The sequence below is a fragment of the Emys orbicularis genome, chromosome 4 (genome assembly GCF_028017835.1).
Source record: "Emys orbicularis isolate rEmyOrb1 chromosome 4, rEmyOrb1.hap1, whole genome shotgun sequence".
Lineage (NCBI taxonomy): Eukaryota > Metazoa > Chordata > Testudines > Emydidae > Emys > Emys orbicularis.
This window is the reverse complement of record NC_088686.1, coordinates 104,822,333-104,850,261: the sequence shown is the minus strand read 5'-3', so window position 1 is coordinate 104,850,261 and position 27,929 is coordinate 104,822,333. Positions and strand designations below refer to the sequence as shown.

The 27,929-nt window shown below is 43.3% G+C and overlaps 1 protein-coding gene across 1 annotated transcript in view; it reads right to left on the bottom strand.

Annotated features, from left to right (window-relative positions):
• INSC (INSC spindle orientation adaptor protein) overlaps nucleotides 1–23,877 on the bottom strand; it is a 150,861-nt gene extending 126,984 nt beyond the window's left edge. The window contains exon 1 of the mRNA XM_065402628.1: nucleotides 23,795–23,877. Coding sequence (XP_065258700.1) covers nucleotides 23,795–23,877 — 83 coding nt within the window. The remainder of the gene's footprint in view (nucleotides 1–23,794) is intronic.
• Nucleotides 23,878–27,929: the final 4,052 nt, after the last annotated feature.

The following is a 27,929-nucleotide window of genomic DNA, read 5'->3' as shown; positions in this document are numbered from 1 at the left end:
AACAGTCACTCCCGCCCTCCCTCCCTGAAAGCGCTGGCGGGAAATCAGTTCGCGCACTTTTCTGGTCAGTGACAGCGCGGACGCCACAGCACTGCGAGCATGGAGCCCGCTGCGACCATCGCTGCAGTTATGGCCGTTGTCAACACCTCGCACCTTATCATCCACCTTTCCCAGAGGCAGATGCTGAGAAATCGGGCGAGGAGGCTACGGCAGCGTGGTGAGGACCTGAAGTCTGAGAGTGGCACAGACCTGTCACAAAGCACGGGACCCCGCGCCGAAAACATCATGGTGGCAATGGGTCATGTTGATGTTGTGGAACAGCGATTCTGGGCCCAGGAAACAAGCACGGACTGGTGGGACCGCATAGTGCTGCAGGTCTGGGATGAATCACAGTGGCTGCGAAACTTTCGCATGCGGAAGGGGACTTTCCTGGAACTTTGTGAGTTGCTGTCCCCTGCCCTGAAGCGCAAGGACACCCGGATGCGAGCAGCCCTGAGTGTCCAGAAGCGAGTGGCCATAGCCCTCTGGAAGCTTGCAACGCCGGACAGCTACCGGTCAGTCGCGAACCACTTTGGCGTGGGCAAATCTACCGTGGGGGTTGCTGTGATGCAAGTAGCCAACGCAATCGTTGAGCTACTGCTCTCAAAGGTAGTGACCCTGGGAAACGTGGAGGTCATCATAGATGGCTTCGCCGCGGTGGGATTCCCAAACTGCGGTGGGGCTATAGATGGAACTCACATCCCTATCCTGGGACCGGACCACCAGGCCAGCCAGTACATTAACAGAAAGGGATACTTTTCAATGGTGCTGCAAGCACTGGTGGACCATAGGGGACGTTTTACAAACATCAACGTCGGATGGCCGGGCAAGGTTCATGACGCTCGTGTTTTCAGGAACTCTGGTCTGTTTAGACGGCTGCAGGAAGGTATTTACTTCCCGGACCACAAAATAACTCTTGGGGATGTGGAGATGCCTATAGTCATCCTCGGGGACCCAGCCTACCCGCTAATGCCCTGGCTCATGAAGCCCTATACAGGCGCCCTGGACACTGAAAAAGAACTCTTCAACTACCGGCTGAGCAAGTGCAGAATGGTGGTGGAGTGTGCTTTTGGACGTCTCAAGGGGAGATGAAGAACCTTACTGACTCGCTCTGATCTCAGCGAAACCAATATCCCCATTGTTATTGCAGCTTGCTGTGTGCTCCACAATCTGTGTGAGAGCAAGGGGGAGACCTTTATGGCAGGGTGGGAGGTTGAGGCAAATAGCCTGGCTGCTGATTACGCCCAGCCAGACAGCCGGGCGATTAGAAGAGCCCAGCGGGACGCGCTGTGCATCCGGGAGGCTTTGAAAGCTAGGTTCCTGAGTGAGCAGGGTATCCTGTGACTATTACGTTTGTTTACAGAGAAGCTGAACCTGCCCCCGTTTCTTTACCCAGTAAATGTTCACTATCCTCTCCAGTTACATACCCCGTTCACCCCGTTCCCCCCCTTCCAACACACGTTTAAAAATAAAATCACTTGAAATTTGTTAATGAACACCGTTTTCTTTATTACTGTTTTCACGGGAAAGTGTTGAACCTGGGACTCAGACTGTGGTGGGGAGCGGGTGTAGTGTAGTGATGCAAAGGACGCTTCTAAACTCCAGGAATGACAGGCTCCGCACTGGTGGACTAGTTGTTTCAACGGAGCCTGCCACCCCTCCTGTTCGGGACTCTGTGTGTGGGGGCTATGTGACTTTGTGGCAGGGGGAGGACGGTTACAGATCCCCTGCTGCGTGGCTCTGTGATCCAGGATAAGGACCGCTGCATAAGATCTCTAACCGCCCTCCCCCGCCACAAAGTCACATAGCCCCCCCACACACACACAGAACATGAAAACCACCTCCCAGAGTGACCAGGGTAACTAGTGACTGCAATGTGTGTGTGCCCTGCTGCTGAACCTGCCCCCGCCTCTGTACCCTGGTAAAGGTGACTGTCCTGTCCAATTACCAACCCCCTTCCCCCCCTTCAAACAGACTCTCCTCTAAAAGAACATGATGGAAACAGTAATTAACAGAAACGTATTTTTTATTAGCAACTACACACGAAACTGGGGGATGAAACTGGGACGGGGGCTTGGGTGAGGCGGGAAGGAAAGGACTTATCAAATTTTGGGGAATGAGAGCCTTCTGGTACTTCAGCAGTCTGCAGGGGTGGAGTGAGAGTTTTCACGGACTCTGCCGCCCCTCCTTCTTGGGACTTTGGGTGAGGGGGGTATGGGACTTTGTGGCGGGGGAGGGCGGTTAGAGATAGACTGCAGCGGGGCTCTGTCCTCCTGCCTCCGGTCCTTCAGAACATCCACAAGGCGCTGGAGCGTGTCCGTTTGCTCCCTCATTAGTCCAAGCAGCGTTTGAGTCGCCTGCTGGTCTTCCTGCCACCACCTCTCCTCCTGTTCCATGTGTGATCGGTGGATTTGGGACAAGTTCTCCCTCCACTGGGTCTGCTGGGCTGCCTGGGCTCGGGAGCAGCCCATAAGTTCCGAGAACATGTCCTCCCGTGTCCTCTTCTTCCTACGCCTAATCTGCGCTAGCCTCTGGGAGTGTGATGCCAGGGTAGGTCGGGAGACAGTTGCAGCTATGGGATGGGGAAAAGGGAGTGAATTCCTCAGAAAGATAAAATTTTTTGTGAACAAAGAACATAGTCTTTCTCTGTGAACAAGACCATGCACAGCACCTATCACATGCGCACTCAGGACAAGGTCGAATTTTCGGCCTTCGCATTCAGTGCCTGGGGTCTTGCAGTGCAGATCAGACAAGCGGGACAGGACAGCGGAATTTGGGTAACAGGCTGACATGGTAAGCCGTAGACTTGTGGCTGCTTAAAACTTTAATAATAGCACTGGCCTCCTTTCACGTTCAAAGCAATGCCAGTCCCTGCTGCCAGCAATCCGGCAAGCATGAACTCTGCCCCTGTCCCATCCCCTCGCGGCTGTCCCAGGAAAAGATCCCTGTATGCTGCTCCTCTCCCGCCTCCACCGCATGGCTGTAAACTGCCGGTTACAGTTCTGTAAAGGAACAGGCAAGCAGTCCCAATACTAACATTCCCCTACCTAATTCAAAGCAGGTCACCATGAGCGACATCACTCTGATGAGGATTTCAGAGACGGAGAAAGAACGGATGCTTCGGGAAAGCCTGCAAAGACCAGGGCCGTATGCCGCCATGCTCTGCATGGCAATGATACCCAAGTACTTGATTGTCTCCTGGCGCGGAAACGTTTCCTACCACGGAGGACCCAATAAGGCCGCTCTCCCCAGGAACCTGATGCAAAGGCTTTCCAATTACCTCCAGGAGAGCTTCGTGGAGATGTCCCAGGAGGATTTCTGCTCTATCCCCGGACATATAGACCGGATTTTACTGTAGCTGCACTGGCAGGGACTAAACAGTAGAGCGCCTAGGGCAAAACAATCATGCTAAACCGGACATTGTTAGATTTTTTTCAGTAGTTGCACTGCCAAGGACTGAAACGTTAAGCGCCTAGGGCAAAGTAATCATGAAAAACCCATTGTTAATATTGTTAATATTCCTGTTCTGTTAAAAATAAATGTTTACATGTTTAAAACACTTACTGACTGATCCTTCCCCTGATTCTGTGTCCGGGTTAACGCCTGGGGACGGTTGGTAGGGGATCTCTGTAAGGGTGATGAAGAGATCCTGGCTGTCGGGGAAATCAGCGTTGTAAGCGCTGTCGACTGCCTCATCCTCTTCATCTCCTTCCTCATCTTCCCCGTCCGCTAACATCTCCGAGGAACCGGCCGTCGACAATATCCCATCCTCAGAGTCCACAGTCAGTGGTGGGGTAGTGGTGGCGGCTGCACCTAGGATGGAATGCAGTGCCTCGTAGAAACGGGATGTCTGGGGCTGGGATCCGGAGCGTCCGTTTGCCTCTTTGGTCTTCTGGTAGCCTTGTCTCAGCTCCTTGATTTTCACGCAGCACTGCGTTGCATCCCGGCTGTATCCTCTCTCTGCCATGGCTTTAGAGATCTTCTCGTAGATCTTTGCATTCCGTCTTTTGGAGCGCAGCTCGGAAAGCACGGACTCCTCGCCCCACACAGCGATCAGATCCAAGACTTCCCAATCAGTCCATGCTGGGGCCCTCTTTCTATTCTGAGATTGCATGGCCATCTCTGCTGGAGAGCTCTGCATCGTTGCCAGTGCTGCTGAGCTCGCCACAATGTCCAAACAGGAAATGAGATTCAAACTGCCCAGACAGGAAAAGGAATTCAAATTTTCCCGGGGCTTTTCCTGTGTGGCTGGTCAGAGCATCCGAGCTCGGACTGCTGTCCAGAGCGTCAACAGAGTGGTGCACAGTGGGATAGCTCCCGGAGCTATTACCGTCGATTTCCATCCACACCTAGCCTAATTCGACATGGCCATGTCGAATTTAGCGCTACTCCCCTCGTTGGGGAGGAGTACAGAAGTCGAATTTAAGAGACCTCTATGTCGAACTAAATAGCTTCGTGGTGTGGACGGGTGCAGAGTTAATTCGATGTAACGGTGCTAAATTCGACAAACTCCTAGTGTAGACCAGGCCTAGGTATTAAAGGTCCACACGTTCTCTGGAGCACCTCACTCAGGCAGCTGGACCAGAGATCAGGCCCAGTGCTTCAAGAGATCCTCATAGCTGGAATCACTGAAATTAGGAAGCACTGAGAACAATTATTTATTTTTCTTCATGAGGTTTTTTGGGTCAGTCCTCCCTCAGAGTTTGACCCAACACACAATAAGCTAAAACACTATGCATCAAATATATATATATATATATATTATATATCAAGATCAACCCAGGTCAAGATAAGTCTAAAAATATTTAAAGGGCATAGACATTAAGGAGGGTGAAGATTTAATCAGGGACAGTTCAGAGTAGTGAAATGAAATAAAGGGGAAAGATAGGCTGAATATTAGGAAGAAGTTCCGGACAGTAAAATCAATTAACATGTGGAATAGTCTCCAAAGGGAAGTGATGGAAGCTGTTAGGGTATTTAAAACTAGACTGGACAAAATGTACTAAGGGAAATGTACATTTGCAAGGAGTTGAGCTGATACACTAGAAGGCATTTCCTATGTCTAGAAGTTGAAATAACAATTTTGCACTCAGCAGAGAAGAGGCTTGTTACACGTATGAACTTATTTTCCAACTATGAAGTCACAAAAGAGCCATACTTTCAAAAGAAAGTAATTTCCTGACTCCCAGAACCTGCTCTGGTCACACGGCTAACAAATACCCTAGAGAGGGCAACATCCTTACTTGGTTTCCTAAGAGAACAGCTGAGTTTTCCCCTGGTATGAGGGAATATCAAGCTGCTATAGACCTGGCACTGAGAGGCCTATAGGACATAGCCAGAGCACACTGTACTCCAGTGACTCCCCTGCCAGGGCCCCTCACTGGCAGGCCCAGGGATTGGAGACCCTAAGAGTGGCTTAAAGCCACCTCTGCCCTCCCTCCAGCAGCATCAAGAAGAGCTCGGATACAACTGGCGAGCTGTCCCAAAACATTTACCATTCAAAGTTTAGTATTCAATCCAAGTGTTCAAAGATTTGTTTCTAACTGTATAAAAGCTATTTACAAATAAAAGTTACCCTTCACAATTGTGGGGAAAAGTGCCTTCTGATTATGTTTCCTTTATTTATTTGACTACCTGGATACACTGGATGCATTTGTCTTTCCCAACCCACCAGTGAGTATCAAAGTAATTTTTTTGCATTTTTCAAATACCATTTACTTCTTAAATCATGTGTTTCAAAGTGAAGTGGAGTGTTATTTTTAAACTAATCTGATACAGGATACAACAAATCCAGAATCAAACATTTGTGCCCTACATGTGCCCAGCTGAGGTTCTCATTGACAATGAAGTTGAGAATTTTTTTGCTTTACAAAAAGTGGGCTTACAACAATCTAACTGGCCACTGAATCCCACGTTGCTTTACAATGTTTTCCATCCCTCTTCCACAGAAGCTTTGCCATGTGTTAGATTTTGTTCACATGTTTTGTTCCCATCTATCAAGCATTCATTTTGCTCCCGATCTGACTCCCATTCAAGTTAATGGAGAAACTCCCATTAACAGCAATGGTGCATATACAATTTTTCCTTTGTGCCCACCACACACACAAATATTTATGAAAGAAAAGAAATAGCAAACTAATAGCTAAAGCACAATGAACTTCAATACAACAGCACAAACATTTGTTTAAAACCAGGCCTCTATAACTATATATATATATAACTATATAACTATATATATATATATACTCTGTCTTATTCAAGTCTACATACATATTCTTCATCACAGCATACCCTAAATATTACAAGTAACAAATACAATGAAATGATACTGGTAGCTAGCACATTTCTATTAATATTAAGCTCCTGTGTGTTATCTGGTCCATCACTTCAATTCCCTAAGGGGTAATGTGAGCTGGGAAAGCCAATAGCTAACAGACACCAGGGAATTTAATGAGACTAGAAATGGGGTCAAACCAACACATTTCTTAAGGCTACTAGCCTGTTTGTGAAAAAGAGAAAAAGCAAGAAACCCATTTACAAGGTTGTGGCATTGTTCTCTCATCTCTTTCTTAACTTGCTCATTACAGGTAACTCAACAACTGATTATAAGATCCTCCTCACCATCCCCAGCCAGCAAATGAGCCAAATTAAGGGAGATCGGGCAATTATGTCAGGAAGCCATTCCCTAGGGAAAAACGTGAATTAAAGGCGACAAATATTCTATTTAACACAATACAGTACAAGTATTTGTAATAAATAAATAGGTGAGATGACAAGTAGGACAAATCATATTAAAAATATCTCCATCAAAGAGATCTTCAGAATCAGAGTGGAATAATGTGTGTCTTAAAAATAACAAAGTGGAGAGCTATTCAAGCAGTCTCTCAGTTATAGTGAATGATGAAAAAAAGTTTAGTGAACTAGCTAGTTAGGTGGCAACACAGAAGAAAGGGGTAGATAATAAAGTCTGGCCCATAGATACTCAGATTCTGAGATATGCACATCACCCATTTTTCACATTTATCAAAAGCTCCCACTCGCTGGATTGACCACTTTCAACAATGTTTTAGGGTGCTGTATGAGCAATGACAGCATTTCAAAGTAACGCAGCACATGAGATAATGCACAACATTATTTACTTGTTCAAACAATTACATAAACATTCACTCTCCTAGAAGCCTTCTGCGGTAGGTAAATAAGCATTTTTATTGCAATTCTACAGAAGGGGAAAGAGAGAGAGAGGGAGGTGAAGTTGCTTCCATAAGCCACATAGCAAGTCAGTTACATACCCACAAAATAGGATCAAGAATAGTTCCTGACTTACAATCCCATGATCCATTCACTAGACCACATTGCCTCTCTGGAAGCAGATAGCAAGTTACCTTTTCTCTTGAAAAGATCTTCAGGCAAGTGAGCTGGCTCTTTTGGGCATTGGGATTCCTTCTTTAATTCAGTCTCTGTGTTGGTTTACTCAGTCTGTCTAGGGAGTATGCGTCTTTAAAATGTCCTTTAGGAAGAAACTTCCTACCCCACTGTGTTCTCTCTGGCACTGTTTTTCCTCACATCTGGTTAACTCAGTATGTGCAGCCATCTCCAGGACAGTGTCAACTGCTCAAACAAGGCAATGGTCCTAAAAACCAGGGTGAAATCCCAGCAGGGTGACCAGATGTCCCGATTTTATAGGGACAATCCTGATATAAAACCCTTGTTTTATATACACACACCTATTTACCCTCCCTCCCCCGTCCTGATTTTTCACACTTGCTATCTGGTCACCCTAAATCCTGGAGCCATTGAAATCAATGGCAACATTCCAAGTGACTTGATCAGGAGTGAAATCCTGGTGCTCTGTGATCATTCCAGACAGACAGTCAAGCATTATTTCAATTATATTAAGCATGTGATAAGAACAGTGTAACTAAGCTTGATAAAGGCAACAGATGAAATATGATTCTTTATATTTAAAGGAAGATAGAAGGAACTACAGCACATAGTTCCTTGCCAGTAGAATAGTTTGCATTTCTATAGCACTTGCATCTCAGACCACACCACAGACAGTAAGCAAATCTCACAACAATCATGTGAAATATGTAACTATTATCCCTCTATTACATATGGGGAAAACAAACACAGTGGTTAAGTGATTTGCCCAAGGTTAGATATAGTGGAGAGAAAGGAGTAGAATCTAGGTCTGGGTTTCAAGAGTCCTGCACTGTTCGCTAGAACGTGGATGATTTTAAAACCAATGTTGTTGAATTGCGTGTTAAGCTTGGCAAAGTTGATCACTGACTAAAGTTCTATAGGCACACAAACATTCAAAGTGCAACAATCTGATTTTGCATCATCAAATATTGATAATAGATCACAACAAAAATTACCACAAGACAACCTCAAGCTTCACAATACAGATAGTAAAAAGCAACAGAGGGTCCTGTGGCACCTTTAAGACTAACAGAAGTATTGGGAGCATAAGCTTTCGTGGGTAAGAACCTCACTTCTTCAGATGCAAGTAATGGAAATCTCCAGAGGCAGGTATAAATCAGTATGGAGATAACGAGGTTAGTTCAGTCAGGGAGGGTGAGGTGCTCTGCTAGCAGTTGAGGTGTGAACACCAAGGGAGGAGAAACTGCTTCTGTAGTTGGATAGCTATTCACAGTCTTTGTTTAATCCTGATCTGATGGTGTCAAATTTGCAAATGGACCAATCTACACGGGAGGTCCACTTCCTAGACACCACCGTACAAATAAGCGATGGCCACGTTAACACCACCCTATACCGAAAACCCACCGACCGCTACACCTACCTTCATGCCTCCAGCTTCCACCCCAGACACACCACACGATCCATCGTCTACAGCCAAGCACTGAGGTACAATCGCATCTGCTCCAACCCCTCAGACAGAGACCAACACCTACAAGATCTTCACCAAGCATTCTCAAAACTACGATACCCACACAAGGAAATAAAGAAACAAATCAACAGAGCCAGATGTGTACCCAGAAGCCTCCTGCATGAAGGTAGGTGTAGCGGTCGGTGGGTTTTCGGTATAGGGTGGTGTTAACGTGGCCATCGCTTATTTGTACAGTGGTGTCTAGGAAGTGGACATCCCGTGTAGATTGGTCCAGGCTGAGGTTGATGGTGGGGTGGAAGCTGTTGAAATCATGGTGGAATTCTTCCAGGGTCTCCTTCCCATGGGTCCAGATGATGAAGATGTCATCAATGTAGCATAGGTAGAGAAGGGGCGTGAGTGGACGAGAGCTGAGGAAGCGTTGTTCCAGGTCAGCCATAAAAATGTTGGCATATTGTGGGGCCATGCGGGTGCCCATAGCAGTGCCACTGGTCTGGAGGTATATATTGTCACCAAATTTGAAATAATGTGCCAGCAATGCCCCTCTGCTATGTACATTGGCCAAACTGGACAGTCACTACGCAAGAGGATAAATGGACACAAGTCAGATATCATGAATGGCAATATACAAAAACCTGTAGGAGAACACTTCAACCTCCCTGGACACACAATAGCAGATGTAAAGGTAGCCATCTTACAGCAAAAAAACTTCAGGACCAGACTCCAAAGAGAAACTGCTGAGCTCCAGTTCATTTGCAAATTTGACACCATCAGATCAGGATTAAACAAAGACTGTGAATGGCTATCCAACTACAGAAGCAGTTTCTCCTCCCTTGGTGTTCACACCTCAACTGCTAGCAGAGCACCTCACCCTCCCTGACTGAACTAACCTCGTTATCTCCATACTGATTTATACCTGCCTCTGGAGATTTCCATTACTTGCATCTAAAGAAGTGAGGTTCTTACCCACGAAAGCTTATGCTCCCAATACTTCTGTTAGTCTTAAAGGTGCCACAGGACCCTCTGTTGCTTTTTACAGATTCAGACTAACACGGCTACCCCTCTGATACAATACAGATAGTCTGTGCCTTCTTGCTACTCTATTGTTTGTGTTCTTCCCCCTCCTCCACCCCCAGCCCTTCATCGCTTCTTGAAGAAGCAGCACATCCTCTCTCCACACTTAACACATTAAGACCAATGGAGCATTCCCGCAATCAGTGCTCACTACACTATAGAAGAGCCACATTCATGGCCCGAAAGAGCCACGTACGTGGTGCTTTTGAGATTGAATATCACTGCATTTATTACAGGATTCCGAACTTAATAGGAGTTTGGAGCAGTGAAGCTGTATAGGACAGAGAAATCACATGGTACTAATATACCAAAATCAAGCACACATAATTGTCTCTAAATTTAATTCTGTGATATCCAACAGGGTTTCTTCTTTCTATGCCTTCATATTCAATGTGAGAGATCTCCTTACATATATCAAGGATACGCTGGCATTGGGAACAAACTAGAGGTAAAGAAACATTTAACTCCTGATGCTACACAGATGTAAGAAAAGTTTAAATACTTACAATAATAATTATGCAGGGAAGACAAACCAGATATGAGTTAAAAGCAAAGAATTTAAGAGGACAAATACAACTTTGTAAAAAAAAATTGGAAAAAAAAATCTACTGTGACTAACTAAATGTATCCCCAAACTATTTCCATATGCCTTTGTGTTACCAAAGGCCTCACAGAATAGCTGTGATATGAAATCTATAGTGCTCTAACTACAACAGAAGCATTTGAAAGACTGAAAAAAAATCAAAAGCATCTGTGTCAGGTAGTGCGTCATCTACAATATTAGACACAAACAATAATGAGAAATCCCACACATGGCATAACCCCATACAAAGAGGTTAATGATCTGGTTGCAAAACTGTGCTCTGAAAATAGCACACAGACAAGGAAAACCAATGTGAGTGGCTGATGTCTGGATACCTGTTCAAGAGCCTTCCTGAAAGATGCTACTGAAAAGCAAATATGAGGGAAACGAGGGTGAAAACAACTGCAAATCACCACAGATAATGTATGGATACTTCAGAAAGGTCATGAAGCTACTGAGGAAAATTTGAAATTGTGTGCTCTAAAAGTTACAGTTTGAGCCAAAGCCAGAGGATGAGGATGGCCAGAAATCAAGTATCAGAGGGGTAGCCGTGTTAGTCTGAATCTGTAAAAAGCAACAGAGGGTCCTGTGGCAATACACAAAAACCTGTAGGAGAACACTTCAACCTCCCTGACCACACAATAGCAGATGTTAAGGTAGCCATCTTACAGCAAAAAAACTTCAGGACCAGACTCCAAAGAGAAACTGCTGAGCTCCAGTTCATTTGCAAATTTGACACCATCAGATCAGGATTAAACAAAGACTGTGAATGGCTATCCAACTACAGAAGCAGTTTCTCCTCCCTTGGTGTTCACACCTCAACTGCTAGCAGAGCACCTCACCCTCCCTGATTGAACTAACCTCGTTATCTCCATACTGATTTATACCTGCCTCTGGACATTTCCATTACTTGCGTCTGATGAAGTGGGCATTCACCCACGAAAGCTTATGCTCCAATACCTCTGTTAGTCTTAAAGGTGCCACAGGACCCTCTGTTGCTGATGGCCAGAAAAGAGACTCAAGGAGACCCCTGTCATGAAAGTTTATTTAGACAAGACTAATATGTTGCTACTTCAGTGCAACAGATATGTAATACCACCCAGGATGTTTACAGAAGGGATAAAAAAGTGTCAGGACAAACATCTATATGAAAAAAACAAAATGAACTTACATTGAATAGAGACCTGCCAGTTAAAATATTAAATCACTTATTAAACAATGAGGACCATAGTTTGAGAGTCACAAATTTCAGGGATAACTCGCAAAAGGATACTAGGTTCATGCTAGAATGGAGTTTATCAAGCAAATCAAGGCTACTATTGCCTCATTGTTTGTAAGACAAAAGAAAAATGTAGGACAAAAAAGAAAAAATTATTTAGAGTTCCACATTTCTGAAGGTATGTTTTGAAGACAACAAAATAAAATGATATGGGTCATACCAATGTTAAACTGATTACTGCAACATGTCTATGAAATGTGCTATTGTCACTGACCACAGGATTTCAGGGTAAATTCATATCTGTTCTCTGAAATGAACGTTAGTGTTTAGTTTAACTTTTTTTTTCTTTAAGCTCAATTTACCTCAAATAATCAAAAAAATTGATGAATGAAAACCTGATGAGAGGAACTGAATTAACACAAAAGAACCTTTCCACAAGAATGGAATTAATTGATGAGTGAAAAGACCAAGTTGCTAAAGCTTCAGTTTTAGCCATTGATGATTTCAACCTTCATCAAATTAAAAGCCAGGCATTCTTGTGATTTCTATTGTACGACACCATTTCTTAAGCTTTATCTCATATTACTTCTTAGCGCTTCCATGACATCTTATGTTACACAACTTGCTTTAAAATTACAGGGGTATAAGTATAAAAGACAAGATTAGGAAAAATCCTCCTGTCTGGCAACTTGATACAACCAAAACTGCAGTCAGTACAAGTGAAATTTAATTATTTACTGCCCATAGGCCAAGATGCTGACCTAAACTTTAAAATGCTGAATGCAGTTACTGACTGGGACATTTGACCCATGGATGAAAATGAAAAATGGTCTCCTTGTCCAGTTTCCTTGTGAATGTCAGCCAACGGAGGATCTCTTGACATGGTCTCTACTTTGCTAAACTTTTCCTCTGGCGTCACAAAACATGCTGTACTACACACTGCAATTCCGAAAGGGTGCATATATGGGTAATTATGTAAAACTTTAAAAAAAGCAAAAGAAAAAAAAAAGAGCCTGAACTGGATTTAATATTTTTGTTGCAGGTGAGTTTTAAATCCTTGGAATGGGAAAAATTTTATTCACTATAAATCAAGCTCCCTTTCTGTGGCTATAAAATTCTTAGTTGGAATTGTTATCATTATAAGATAAATCAACATGAAATGAAACAAGGATAAAAGGTCATTGAACGAGGTATCATTAGTCACTCAAGCCATTCTATAATTGAACAGAATTCTTGTCACCAAAACATAGCTGTCGTGTAACTAATATAGCATCCTTTCTTTCCTATGAAACACTATTTCTAGGATTTATTACAAAATAGGCTTTTGCAAGAACATTTTCAGTTCTCCAGCAAACATTTTATTCCTGAATGATATTTAAAACCACAACCACAACAGAACACACAACAACAAAACAGAGCTGTATAACAAGAATTTAACTACATCAAAAGAGAATAGGGATTATGCAGCATTTTAAAATAAAATACAATATTAAAAATACTAAATATTAGGCTGCTTTCAACTCTAATCTATTTTACTTTATACACTGTGTGTATGTCTCGCTGATTTTTTTTACGTATTCATACAAAATGATTTTTAAAAAATCATTAAATACTCATTCCTGATTTTATCCAAGGGAAGGTTGTATTGACGGTCAGGGATTCTGCTTTCTCATTAGCTGGACAACAACTACACATGATAACTAGCCTGTAAAATGCAGATAGCAAATACACACACGTACTTTTGAGATAGGGAGTCCAAGTTTCAGACATGGGTGAAAATGTTAGGTACTGAAAACACTTTATTATAATCATAGGTGCTATAGAAAATTCAAAAAGAATTAAGCACTTATAGTAGGTGGCTGAAATAGGTTTATAAGCACTTACATGCACATACGGGCCCTGATTCAGCAAAGCACTTAAGCATGTACTTGCATTTAAAATGAACATAAGTGCTTTGCTGAATATTGATAGAATTCAGCACATATCTAAAACTGTTCATTCACTTACATATTTTCTGAATCCTTGGGCATTCTTGGGAGTTAGGGGCTGGAAAGAAGGGAACAGGGCTTCAGGGATAGGATAAAGATAAAGGGGAGGGGCACAAGGAACAGAGCGATAGTATCTCAGTGCGATGACATACAGAGAGGAGTAAATGGGAGAATTACAACCTCTGAAGGGAGTTGGTGGTGAGGAAAAAGAAGGGGAAGGGACACAGATGAGGAATATCTGAATGAAATATACACCATGAGCCTAATCCTGCAAACCCCTATTTTTGTGAATAGTCACACAAAAATTAACAGGACTACGTATGTCAGTGTGGATTACTCATTGATTAAAAGTTGTGTGACTGGCCCCGAAGAAAGTAGTTAGCTGAATGAACTAGGAATCTCTGGAAGAAATAAGATATGAACAAAAACTGTTGCCCAAAATTCATTGCAAAACTTCCAACAAGACTTAGTTCACTTTTAAAAGGCGGAGTTTGTATTTATTGCCATTTCATGTGTCCCAACCCTAAATAGATACTGCAGAGGCAGGATCAAAACATGAAAAAAAAAATCACTATTTTCAACCTGGATTAAATGAATAGGAACTAGAATTCCTGTGAGAGCCTATTTTTCTGATGCTTCCCATGCAGTTTCTAATCCACAGTTAAGTACCTGATATTCTGGAAATTTGTCTGAGATGACATGAAACTCCAGCCTTTTTTAATTTGACCATCAATACTTCTTGGATGTGTATCAGAAGTTCTCAGCTCTCATTTGAAGACTGTATTGAAATTAAAGAAAATTCTCTCTCAAAAGTTGTAGTTTAAGAGGTGTAAACAAAAACCCAAAGGGCCAGATCCTCATTGGTGGTAAACTAATGTATCTGCACTAAATAGAGCTATGCTGATTTACACCAGCTGAAGATCTGTCCCAAAGAATTTTAAACAGTCTATAAAATTTGCTTCCCCTTCAATTAATCACGTCCCTGGCACTTTTGATTTCATAATCCATCTCCTCTATAATCCAGGAAGCATCTTCCAGGATAGCCAAGACCTGAATTTTTAATGTTAAGAACAAGCAGAGAAAGACTTATAGAAAAACCCTCTTAGGCCTACAAAATAGGGCAAATTTTTGTTTTCAGATGACCTTTAAATTAGTATTTTCAGCTGTTATAGTCATATTAAAATACCAGAAAATTCTGGTTTAAAAACATGGCATGGCCCAGGGCCGGCTCTAGGATTTTTGCCGCCCAAAGCAAAAACAATTTTGCCCCCCCCCGTTTTTTAATTACCCCACCCCCGGCCCCGCCTCAACTCCGCCCCTTCCCCAAATCCCCAGCCCTGCCTCCTCCCCCCAGGCTCTCAAGCCTGGAAGGGAGGGAGGGGGAGCAGCGGCGCACGAAACAGCTGTTTCGCGCGCCGCGGCCGCTTGGGATCTCCCCCTCCCTCCCAGGTTTGAGAGCCTGGGAGGGAGGGGGAGACTCCGAGTGGCCGCGGCGCGGGCGCCGCTTCTCCCCCTCCCTCCCAGGCTCTCAGGCCTGGGAGGGAGGGCGAGTAGCGGCGCGCGAGTGGCAGCGGAGGTGAGCTAGGGCAGCCGGGGCACATTTTTAGGGGCGGCATTCTGGCGCCGGCCATGCCGCCCCTAAAAATGTGCCGCCCCAAGCACCAGCTTGTTTTGCTGGTGCCTAGAGCCGGCCCTGGCCTGGCCTGAGATATCAGTATGTGACAAAGTGCACACTTGGATTAAACAAAGTTTTTGACTCAGTACCTCAGCTGGCCCCTGTCCAATATAATGCTGTGAGCAAAGAGGAGTGGTTGGAACAAATACATGTCTGAAGAAAAATCTGTCTGCTGGGAATATGGAACCACTTAAAAATAATCACTGCTAGGTGTTTGAATAGGGTGATTCATTCAAACTTTTCAGTACTGCTTTCGGAACGAAGTGTTGCCTCCTGATTTTAGGAAGAGACATTATGAGGGTCTAAACCAACTTTAAAAACCTCACTATACCTTAACCAAAAAAAAAAAAAAAGAGAGAGAGAGAGAGAGAATGAATCAAGTGCTGGCCTGGAGAGTGACTGCACAGCAGACAAACAACTGTTACAATGACTAACACTCCAAATTATACTATTAGTTCCACCTGGGCAGCAGGTGTAGAAACTCAGGATGTCAAATTCCCCTCTAATCTATACCATATTAGTCTCCTAAGAAGCAGAAAATGCTCCAATGCGTGGCATGTGCAGAAAGCACTAGTCTTCAGTAGAGGCTGTAGCAGCTGGCAAACACCTGAAGTATTTCTAATTTCATTAACAATAGTTTCTTTTAAAAGCAAGTTTAAATCTTCGAAGTCTGGAAATATTGTGTTAGAAAGTGAAGGCCTACATTTATGCAGAGAACACAAAACCAGCATGAGTAATAGCTATAAGGAAGGATGGTCTTGTAATGATGGCACTGGACTAGGAGGCGGGGCACCTCAGTTCAAATCCTAGTATACCACAGATTTTCTGGGTGACCTTGGGCAAGTCACATAATCTAATTCTGTCTCAGGTCTCCATCAGTAAACAGGGAACATAGTACTACCCTACCTTACAAGGGTGTTCCTAAATTCCCTCTAAGCTGCGTGGCAATGCAGCTGCCTATTGAGTGCCTGTGAGGCGCTTAGGGCTGCGGTGGGGAGAGATGCCTCTCCCCAAGCCCCAGACCTGCTGTGGCGCCCCTCCCTCGGCCCTGACCCAGCCCAGCCCGGACCTGCCACGGCCAAGGGTGAGGCACCTCTCCCCCCCAGCCCAGGTGCTGCTGCAGAGAGAGAGCTGGGGGGCTCCCCACTGTAGGCCCAGGGAGCCCCACTGCACCCCAAATCCCTCATCCCCAGCCCCACCCCCAGCCAGAGCCCTCACCCCACCACACACACCCCAACCCTCTGCCACAGCCCTGAGCCCCTCATCCCCGGCCCCACCTGAGAGCCTGCACCCCCAGCCGGAGCTCTCACTCCCCCGCACCCCAATCCTCTGCCCCAGCCCTGAGCCCTTCATCCCCGCCCCCCCAGCCAGAGCCCACACCCCCAGCCAGAGCCCTCACCCCCTCCCCTGCATCCCAACCCTCTGCCCAGCCCTGAGCCCCCTCCCTCACTCTGAACCTCTCTGACCCACCCTGACACATGAATTTTGTTATGTACACCAATATCACTCTACATCACCCCCATATTGGTGCACATAACAAAATTCATTCCGCACATGGGAGGGAAAAATTAGAGGGAACTCTACATAAATCCACTTTTGTGTGAGATGCTTAGATACTAAGATGGCAAGAGCAAAAGACAGAACCATTCCATTTCCCTACACCATGTGTTATGTTTGCTAAGGACCATCAGGAATGCAGAGTCAAGCATACATTGTTGGAAGGCTCATCAGGTTTCTCGTTTCTCAAGTCCAATGATCTCAGGAGAGAGAGAAAAAACTTTGTTCAACTGTGCATAGGCTGCACCAAGTTCATTAAACTGAATTTGAACTATACAATTCTTAAGGCCTCTGACTCAAACAGAATTAGCAAATTCTATTCTATATAGGTTCTTATACTGCCCCCATCTCCATTGTATCTCAGTAGATTTTTACAATTACTCCCATTCTGTACAAGACAAAACACTTATTTACATCTTGCAAACACTGTATAAAAGAAATATAGAATGATTAAGCAAAATAGAATTATATAATAGCTATATCCCAGAATCAATGTAAATACACTGGAGGTAAAAATATGGATTTATGGCTAAGGAGGTGTTATCCTCAGACATTTTTGATACCTGTTAACAGAAAGCAGAGATTTCCCTAGAAATGTATTTAATTAGCTAAAACATTTCATTTAATGAAGTAAGGAATCAAAGACATGCTAATGTGAGCTAACATTTTCCAAACATCATCTGCATGAAAGTAATTGTAAGTATCTTTTAAAATTCAGTAAGTGCAAATGCAATCTTGTGTTTACCTAACATTACAATAATTTATAATTTTATTAACCATTTTGGCATTAGTAATAAGGTCTATCCCTACATTTGACCTGACCTGAAAAGTTTTGTTTAAAGTCAGTTCAGCATTAAACTGCATTTCCCAATTGTGCCACATTGCCTCATGAGAATTGTGGTTTTGGTCCCCATTCTTGCCAATGAGCTGGGTCACCTGGCCCATAGTTCAGTGTAGGCTCCCCTCTGACCCAGCTGCATGATGCATCTTGGAAGTCACAGGACTGAAGGTGTGTCGTGAGACATGGCCCATATGGGAAATGATCCAGCATTTGTTTTCACATGCAAAATTATGGGTACAGGTCTGTCGCATCTTAGGCGCATTTAACATGTGCGATTTCAGCTTTACACGGTCAGCAAAAACAAAACAAAAACAAAAACAAAGAGAAAACTAACAATTTAAATACTGTTTCTGTAGTGCGGGCGATTTCGCCCGCCATTACACTCAATGTAATTTTGACTATACGCGATTTTCGCTTTAGGCGCTGACTGCGGAACGTAACCCCAGCGTAAGATGAGACAGACCTGTACAATTTTAGACACTGAGTTGAGGTGTCTGAAAACTGCTGGTGCCAAGTTTTCCATTCATTCAGCACAATCCATGATAATGAAGGTCTTAAAAAAGTTTCATGGAATGTTCCTCCTGTTTTTCCAGCAAGCTCACAGTTTTTGGTGATTGTCATTATGTGACATACGGTCATGGAGCTATCATCATCACTAGGAGTTTACATAGCTCCTTTCACTAGTAATTGATACCGATTCTTTATAAATTAAATTTATATAGCTCCATTCACCTACTGTATACAAATACAAGGGAACACCAATAGATAAACTCTAATGCAACCATGGAAAAAACCCCAGGTAAATACGTTAAGATAACTGGAATAAGTTAATGCTTTAAGTCTAGATTTTAAAAAGATCTGAGAGCCAAACTAAGCATGATTTTCTTGATGGCAGAGATCAAGTTGCTCTTATGACAGAATAGTTAAGCAGCTCCCTTAGATAAATTATCAGAATACTGCTGATACAGAGCACATTTTAGAGAGCAGCACAAGGCTATAAATATGCATGGAGTGACCTTATTTGTATTGTTCCTTCTTAGGGCTCTTTTTGTTAGTCTAACAAAGAAAGGAAGAACATCCAACAAGGGAGGAAGGATTGCCTTTTGGTTAAAGAGAGGACTGGGAATCAGGAAACTTGCAATCTATTCCTGGTTCTGCTATGGACTTCCTCTGTGACTCTGGGCAAGTCACTTAACAGTAAACTTTTTGCATTTGTGGGACTACATCTAGGAAAAGGCGGCCTGATTTTCAGAAGTCATAAGAGTTAAATAGCTAACTTTAGGTATCCAAATATAAAAGGATTGTCCACTGGACCTTGGTTTTCTCCTCTGTAAAACAGGGATACAATATTTATCTAATTGTATATATATATTTATCTAATTGTAATATCTAAGTCACAGGGTTGAAGTTTAGATTTGTTCATATTAGTAAGGTGCTTTGTGAGCTTCAAGTGCAAGACACTATAGACTGAAAACGGTATTATAACATGGTGTTCAGAGCCAAGATCTAAACCAATTGCAAAATGAAGATAAGCCATCTGCTCCTATGGGTGTTTGATAGATTTTTTTTTCTGGCCTGAGTACTCTCACACTAATTCCTGACCTTTGAATAAAACTTCTTTATTTATATAATAAAATATATTGCCCTTTATAATTCCAAAGCAAAGTACAAACATGACTAATTCATCTCTAGGGTCACATTTCATTTTTAGAACTAAAAGCATATTCAAACCCTATATTAAACATTCCTGAACTGCTTAAGTTTCTGCAGTCAGGAAGGCAAAGTGCCTTCAACCCACTTTGAATTTCAGGGGCGCTAAGATGGGCAGCACAGAACTCATACTCCAAGAGGAGGGCAGAGGCCAACATAGCTTCAACCACTTTGTATCCTCCAGATCCTGGCTGTTGCAGGGTCTGGAAAGGCCCCTAAAGAAATTTATGCAGCCCCAGTCTAAGCCTTCCCTGGGGCTACCCAATGGGCCACAGTACTGCTCAGAATCTACATGGTGCTGTGGGCCACAGCCCCACTACCAAGACACCTTCTACCAGGTTTGGGGATGGGGTCCTCGGGAAGCAGCCTTATGGCTGTCCTCCATGATTCCTACACCTGGAGAATCTTCCCCCAGTCAGATACAGGGCTTTTAGGGCCCTGTTAGACCATTTTAGCATAAAGCAGGAGTGAGGATTTCCAACCAGGGGAGGTTACACCCTATGAAATTAAATTGTTTAAATTGAATACAAGCAGATTATCCTCTGTGAGGAGAGCCAAGGCCAGACATAAAAGAGTCTATCCTAGCAGATGAGGTTCAAATGCACAAAATAGGTTTCTTGGGTTTGTTTTTAAATGTAGGCAATTTCTCATTATGCATTTTATAACATGAAAGTATGTTTAGGTATTCTGTATTTGCCATGCTAACAGCCAGGAGTCGGACATTAAATTAAAGAACCGTGTTAAGTCCTCTTTAAATCTCTTGAGCTCATGGTAACGGTTTACCATCCATAAGGAGCTTTGCAAAAAGCCACAAATATGATGGGAAAAGTGTGGCTGCAGCATGAGGTTTAAACAAAAGCTGATCAGCCTTTTGTATTTTACTTCATTACCATGGGGGGGGGGGGGGGCGGGAGAATCAATATCTTCCCATACCTCCCTACTTGGAAGAATTCCCTAGAAACATGGAGAGAATTAAAATGCAGTAAAATTTCTGAGAGAAAGACTGATGGAAAATAGTTCCCATCAATCGGGAGTTTTTAAAAGCTAAGCTGAGACATTACAGCAGTGTATCAAGCATATTTAAGGAATATACACCAAAACAAGCTGTATTGAACTGGCCATGACTATCACTCTGAAAATGGCAGACTATCACTCTTAAAAGAATAGTGTTTCATATTACACCTAATGATAGTTCTGGAAACCATTTAAACAATGCTAACTGAAAGAGGGATCATTTAAATTTACTTCTAAATGTTTTCTCTCATAAAACTCATATTGGTCACTATGTGTTCTTAACTTAGAGAGATGGAAAATAGGTTTCTATAACAGTGGTTTTGTTTTTCTCTTTTAGTTTTTGTGGTTGTTTTTTTGGGGGGAGGGAGGGGAGATAAATTATACACTAAGTACTGTATATATCAAACCAGATGTCAATTAGAGAAGATAGGTCTGACAGTATGCTAGAAAACCACTAGTGAGGTGACTCAATAAACCAGGGACTTCCCAAACCAAACTGTGATTTCCCACAAAATCATAGTGGAGTGAAAAACAGAGTAAACAATTTAAACAGGACAGGAACACAATTTAAGGGCCTGTCCTGAATTCTTGCACATTCAACATAATTAGTGACTTTAATAGCAGTCAAGGATGCACAAAGATTGGACGTGGTATTCTCTTAAGGATAGAGGATATCAGTACTAAATCGACCGTTGTGGAAACAAAATACATTTTAACAAGAGGTCTTACAGACTCCTGGTGGGGTGTTGGGTTATAAAGAGTTCAACTCTTTATAAAAATTTATATTTTTTTTAAATGCCTCACAACACAATACAGTGCCACATTTCCTCTTAGCTAACACAATTCTCTCTCTCACACACACACACGAATACAAAGCCAGAATCCTGAGACAGGCATGCAAACTAGGCTATCAGCTAGTTATAACAGCTTATTTCTTATTAGTTAACTAAGTGTTATTCTGAAACCTGACTCAGTCCTCATTTAAATAAATACTATTCTGTCTATATTATTCCTTTTACAAGTCCACATCAATTGTTTCACAACTCTGTTTAAATCCCACCCATTCAAGCCATTATATTGTGGTTTTCAAATTGGGAGGACTGTTTTGCACCATCCTTGGACCTTATTGTGCACTCAACCCACACGCATGAGTAAGTAGTATGAGCTGTTTGCCCTCCTCCCCCGCCCGCCCAGTATTTTTCCTTCCCCAATACCAACCCCCTTCTTTCACGTTCACCTTTCATTTTATGTATGTCTTTTGTGTTACTTTAGCATCCTTTGAAACACTCGCCACTCTTTTGGTCTTGTTATGATTATGACAGACTGCAATCCATTCTCCCTCCTCCATCATACTCTCCCTCTCCTTTTTCTTACCAGAACAAACCTTATCAACAACGTTTAAAGAAACCCAAAAATCAAAACAAAACAAAAAACCCACACAAGAGATCAGACATTTCTGAAAGTGTAACTGTTTCAGGATTCTTAAACCACCTCTACATTTCGCTCAGCTACCATTAGAGGAGGACAGAGCACTCACTAAGTGGGTGTGGGTTATACAAGAAATATCTGAACAAAATCAATTTCATTTTCACTGAGGTTAGGAATGATCAACTACTTCTATAGTTGGGTTTTCAGCAGTCTAAATAGGGTACCATTCATTATGGTGACTTTCATCACGGTGAGCCACTAATCAGATTTGATACTATAAAGTAATTGAAACGGCTATATTACTGCTACAAATATAGTCCGACATTTTAAAAAACGTAATGTATGCTCTCTTTATAAGCAACCAAATTGTATGCCCAAAACACCAAACTGCACACATGGAATAGGAGATTTGCTAATAGCTTTGCATGAATGCAACCCCGACTTACATACAAAGAGCCGAGTATGTATGTGTATGTTTTTTTAAACCTGGAGCCACAAAACCAAATTAACATCAAAGTTTGGATGTTTTGATCCACAGAGAAACTCATTGAGCCAAGCCAGAGCAACTGGACTTCAGATATAGTACTCAGTGTTTATCTTCACTCACATGTGTATGACATCTGCAGCCTTTTATTTTATTTGAAGTGAATTGTGTAATGTGGTATTACATCACGGTGGGTTCAGCTCTGGTGGCTACAGTTTCAAGCTTAGAGTGAAAGTCACTTTTGCTACTTGCTTCAGGTTTAGAGGCTCTAGGAACACATAAAAACCAAGGATAGTGACCACACAGACATTTCACAAGTTCAAGGGTGAGTCCGTTTTACAAGTTTCATTAAAGTTACAATTAAAGTGATTACAAACATATAGAAATTCTATACAGACCTATGCACAAGTTACAAATACAGTTATACTCACATCCTCCTAGATAGTGTTAGCTGGGTGACCAGAGAGCAAGGGTGAAAAAATTGGGATGGAAGGTGGGGGAGAGGGGGGTAATAGGCACCTATATAAGACAAAGCCCCAAATATTGGGACTGTCCCTATAAAATCAGGGCATCTGGTCACCCTAAGCGTTAGGGTCTGATGGGTCTCATGCATTGGTCATCAGTAGAGGGATGGTTCCTGCAGGAGTTTCCCCACAGAAAGTTTAATTTTCCTAATCTGGGCATCCTCTTTTTATAATGGCATATGACTATACCTCATTAGCATTTATGCACAGATATACCCTAACTGCAGGGTGCACTGTTAGAAAAATGTGACTACTGGGTATCTTGTAGGCAAAAATTTACTCTGTTAATTTTTCGCAATATCATCCATTGGTACGTCTTTTTCCCCGTAATCTTGTGGCATAGGGTCATTCTTTAATATTTACTTATGTCAAGCATTTCTTAATTCTATGGCCTAATATGACTAAGCTAAAAATCTTACAGGCCTCAGCCTGTAGGCCTTGCGTTTCAACCCTACTTACTTACATACCTAATAAATAATTATCCCTTCTACTACTGATCTTATATTCCATAATCCTACAATTTAACTCTATTTAGCATACAATAGAGATACACCTCTACCCCGATATAACGCGACCCGATATAATATGAATTCGGATAGAACGCGGTAAAGCAGTGCTCCAGGGGGCGGGGCTGCGCACTCCGGCGGATCAAAGCAAGTTCGATATAACGTGGTTTCACCCATAAAGCGGTAAGATTTTTTGGCTCCCGAGGACAGCGTTATATCGGGGTAGAGGTGTATTATATATTTTTTAATGTTAATTATAACATCACACAATAAATCACTGGCTACACATTACATCAGCTCTTACCGCTGAACTGGCAGTGGAAGGGAATCTAAGTAGTCATCACCTTGACAAGCCATGCTTCTCAGTCTGTTAGTGTACTTCTTCATAAACCAGAAAATCTAAAATAAAATAAATAAATCAAAACAGGAGAAAGTCAGACTGATATGGTACAATCAAGTGTCAAACCACTCTTTTGGCATACAGTAATAATATTCAATTATGTAGCAAAATAATCCATTAAGAACAACTCAAAGGGCCGGATTCTCCTCTACACTAAGAATGCTTTGCATCGCTCTGGCAGAGAGTCAGGCCAGAAAGTACATAACATTGTAGAACACATAGGATTACTGTGCTCATGAGATTCTTGTATTATTGCACAGCACAAAGAGTCACTTGTAAGGAACATTATACTAGTATGGGGGCTGTGAAGTGACACAGGGACATTACCCAGCCGCCCCCCTTCTCCCTCACCGAAATTACATCCCAGGATCTCCCAGAGGCAGCAGACTCAGATTACAATGCATCAGGCTATTGTGTGAAGGATCAGCTCAGGCAGTATGTTAACACTGTTTTAGCAGCATACATAGATATGTACATTTTTATGCATTAAAGAAGTGGGCAGGATAGGCCCCTGATGTCTAATGATAAGTGTTAACATAAGAATGGCCATACTGGATGAGAACAATGGTCCATCTAGTCCAATATCCCATCTTCTGACAGTGACCAATGCCAGCTGCTTCCACAACAGCCTTGCCTACCTTGACTGCTCCTTTAGCACATTAAATCATCCAGTGGCCCCACAAATTGATTGGCTAGATTCCTGCTTCTGATGTACTTAAACTATTTGTTGCTGTTAGTTTGTGTCTTTTGGTAGTTGCTGCTCATATTCTCTTTTGGCCTGCCGATTTGTACTTTTCCACTTCATTTGACAGAGTTTATGCTCCTTTCTAATTTCCTCAATAGAATGTGTCTTCCAATTTTTAAAGAATGCCTGTTTGCCTCTAACTGCCTTCTTTACTCTGTTGTTCAGCCATGGTGGCATGTTTTTGGTCTGCTTTTTTATTTGGGATATACATTCAAATTTGAGCCTCTATTATGGTGTTTTTGAAAACTTTTCATGCCGTTTGCAGGCATTTCACTCATGACTGTTCCTTTTAATTTCCATTTAACTAGCTTCCTCATTTTTGTATAGTTCCCTTTTTGAAGTTAAATGCTATTGTGATTAGCTTCTTTAGTATTCCTTCCCTCCCTGCCACATTCACCACTTTGATGATATCCTGTGTGCCACTTGTGGGTTCGAGGTCTAGCTGCTCCAAGAAGCAGTCATTTATGTGGTTTAGAACTTTTAGCTCTGCATCACGTCCTAAGGTGACATGTACCCGGTCGATATGGAGATACCTGAAATTCATCATTATTGAGTTCTATTTTTATAGTCTCTCTAGGCTCCCTCAGCATTTCAGAATCACCATCCTGGTCAAGTGGTCGGTAGTATATCCGTACTGCTATACTCTCATTATTCAAGCATGGAATTTCTACCCATAGAATCTCTATGGTATAGTTTGAGTCATTTAAGATTTTTACTATATTCAACGTAATGCTTTCACATATAGTGCCACTCCCCCACCAGCATGAACTACTCTATTATATTTTGTACCCTGGTATTACCATGTCCCATTGATCATCATCATTCCATCAAGTTTCTGTGATGCCTATTAGATCAATATCCTTATTTAATACCAGTTACTCAAGTTCACCCATCTTACTATTTAGACTTCTTGCATTAGTTGTCTGCCTTCATGTGATGACTGGGACTCTTCATTTGACTGTTTCTCTTCAGCCCCTACCTGTACTTTATAAACTTCTATCCTTTCTTCTTTATTAGGATATAGAGAATCCCCATTAATAGGCCCTCCCCTAAGGGATGTCTCTATCCAAACTACATGCTCCTCAGCACCTGTCAGCTTTCCCCCAGCCCTTAGTTTAAAAAACTCCTCTCTGAGCTTTTTGATTCTACATGCCATCAATCTGCTTCCATTTTGGTTTAAGTGGAGCCCATCCATCCTGTATAGGCTCCTCCTTCCTCAAAAGGTTTCCCAGTTCCTAATAAACCTAAATCCTTCCTCCAAACATCATCATCTCATCCATACATTGAGACTCTGTGGCTCTGCCTATCTTAAATGTGGAACTGGAAGCACTTCAGAGAATGTACCATGGGAGTCCTGGACTTTAATCTCTTACCTAGCAGCCTAAATTTGGACTCTAGGCCCTCTCCCCTACCTTTCCCTATTTCATGGGTACCTAGGTGTACCATGATCACCAGCTTCTCCCCAGCTACGTTCTCTCTAAAGTTCGCACCTGGGCGACCGCACAAGAGGGAATGTAGGGCCACGCACCTAATTACTGGAGCCGCGCAGGCATGGCTCCACTAATTAGGTGCCTTCTGGACCCTGGAGAGGACGTGGAAGGTGAGGTGGTGGGGGAAATAGGGAGGGGGTGGGATCAGGTGGGGTTGGGGACTAAGTTTGGGGCATCCCTCCCAGCCCCAGCTGGGCTGTGTGTGGCAGTCAAGGAGAGACACAATTCTGTCCCAGCCCCAGCGGCCACCTCTCTGCAGCCCTAGCTGGGCTGTGGGGGCTGGGAGAGACGAGAGTCCCAGGGTGCTGCTGCAGGGAGAGAGAGCTGGGGGGAGTCCTCTCTCCCCACCGTAGCCCTGGGGCAGCCTGTACCCAAACCCCTCATCCCCAGCCCTACCCCAGAGCCAGAGCCCTCACCCCCAATCCTCTTCCCTAGCCCAGAGCCCCCTCACACACTCCAAATCCCTCATCCCAGCTCACCCCAGAGCCTGCACCCCCAGCCAGAGCCCTCACCCCAACCCTGAGCCCCCTTCCACATTCTGAACCCATCGGCCCCACCGCCGCCACATGAATTTTGTTATGTGCACTAATATGGAAGTGATGTGTGAGGGAAAAATTAGAGGGAACACTGCCCACAGCACTGCACATTAGTCTAGCTAGATGCCTCGACAGATCCGCAACCTTCACACCAGGCAGGCAATTTACCCTGTGGTTCTATTGGTTATCACAAACCTAACTATTTCTAAATAATCAAACCTCCCATTACTATTACCTGTCTCTTCCTGGGTTCCCTCTCCAGGAGGGTATCCTCCATACAGAGGATACCATGACATAATCTGAAAGGAGGATCCCAACTATGAGATTGTTTCCCTCCATTACAGTCTGATGGTCTCCTTCCCCAAGACTTTCATCCGCCTCAACAGTGCAGAGGCTGTCAGACGTGGGTGGACCAATGTATTGCATCCTGGAAAGTCTCCTCTATGTACCTCTCAGTGCCCCTTAGTTCCTCCAGTTCAGCCACTCTGGCCTCAAGAGCCCATACTTGGTTTCTGAGGATCATGAGCTGCTTGCACCAAATGCACACGTTACCTGCCCACAAGGCAGGTAATCATGTATTCAGTGCAATAAACTGGATAACCTCCACTCTGCTGCTGGACTTCTACCTGCATTATTTTTACTCTTGTAGCTTTTTTTCCTGTTTGTTTTGGTGAGGAGCATTTGTTGGTGTAAGTTTAGATAATGTTCGGTGTATCTGGCTCTGTTGCGAGGGAGTTGAGTGCCCTCGCTCAATTCCCTCCCTACACTCCCATTTGCTGCTCCTGGTCACTAGCTCCTCTAGTCACTTAAGAGACGGCTTTTGAAATCCCTGTTCTCCCTGAGTAACCCCTCCTCCCCAGTTAAGGGCTCCTGAAGGGATGAAGGGCCAAAGCCTCGTTAAGAAGGTGTCAGCCTTGCTTAGCAGGCCACTAGGCTCAGCACATGCCCTCTTCCGCCCCTCCGCCCCCCGAACAGGCCACACTATCAACTTGTATTTTTGTTACATTTCTTTCCATACACAGTGGTTTAGCAATTTGTAATGTTTTTCATCATTTGGGGTGGGGGGGCATGGGGGAAACTGGCAGCTTAAAAAATAAAAATCATACTAGGGCCAATTCCACATTGGACTACAGCTCCTTGTGCCAAAAAAAGGGAAAGCAAAAGGAACTATTTGCTTTTTGCAAAGAAGGGGGAGAGACACTCCCCCACAGTCTGTGACTAGATGAGACTATCAACAGTCAAAGGAGGTCTGCCCCACTCAGGAATCA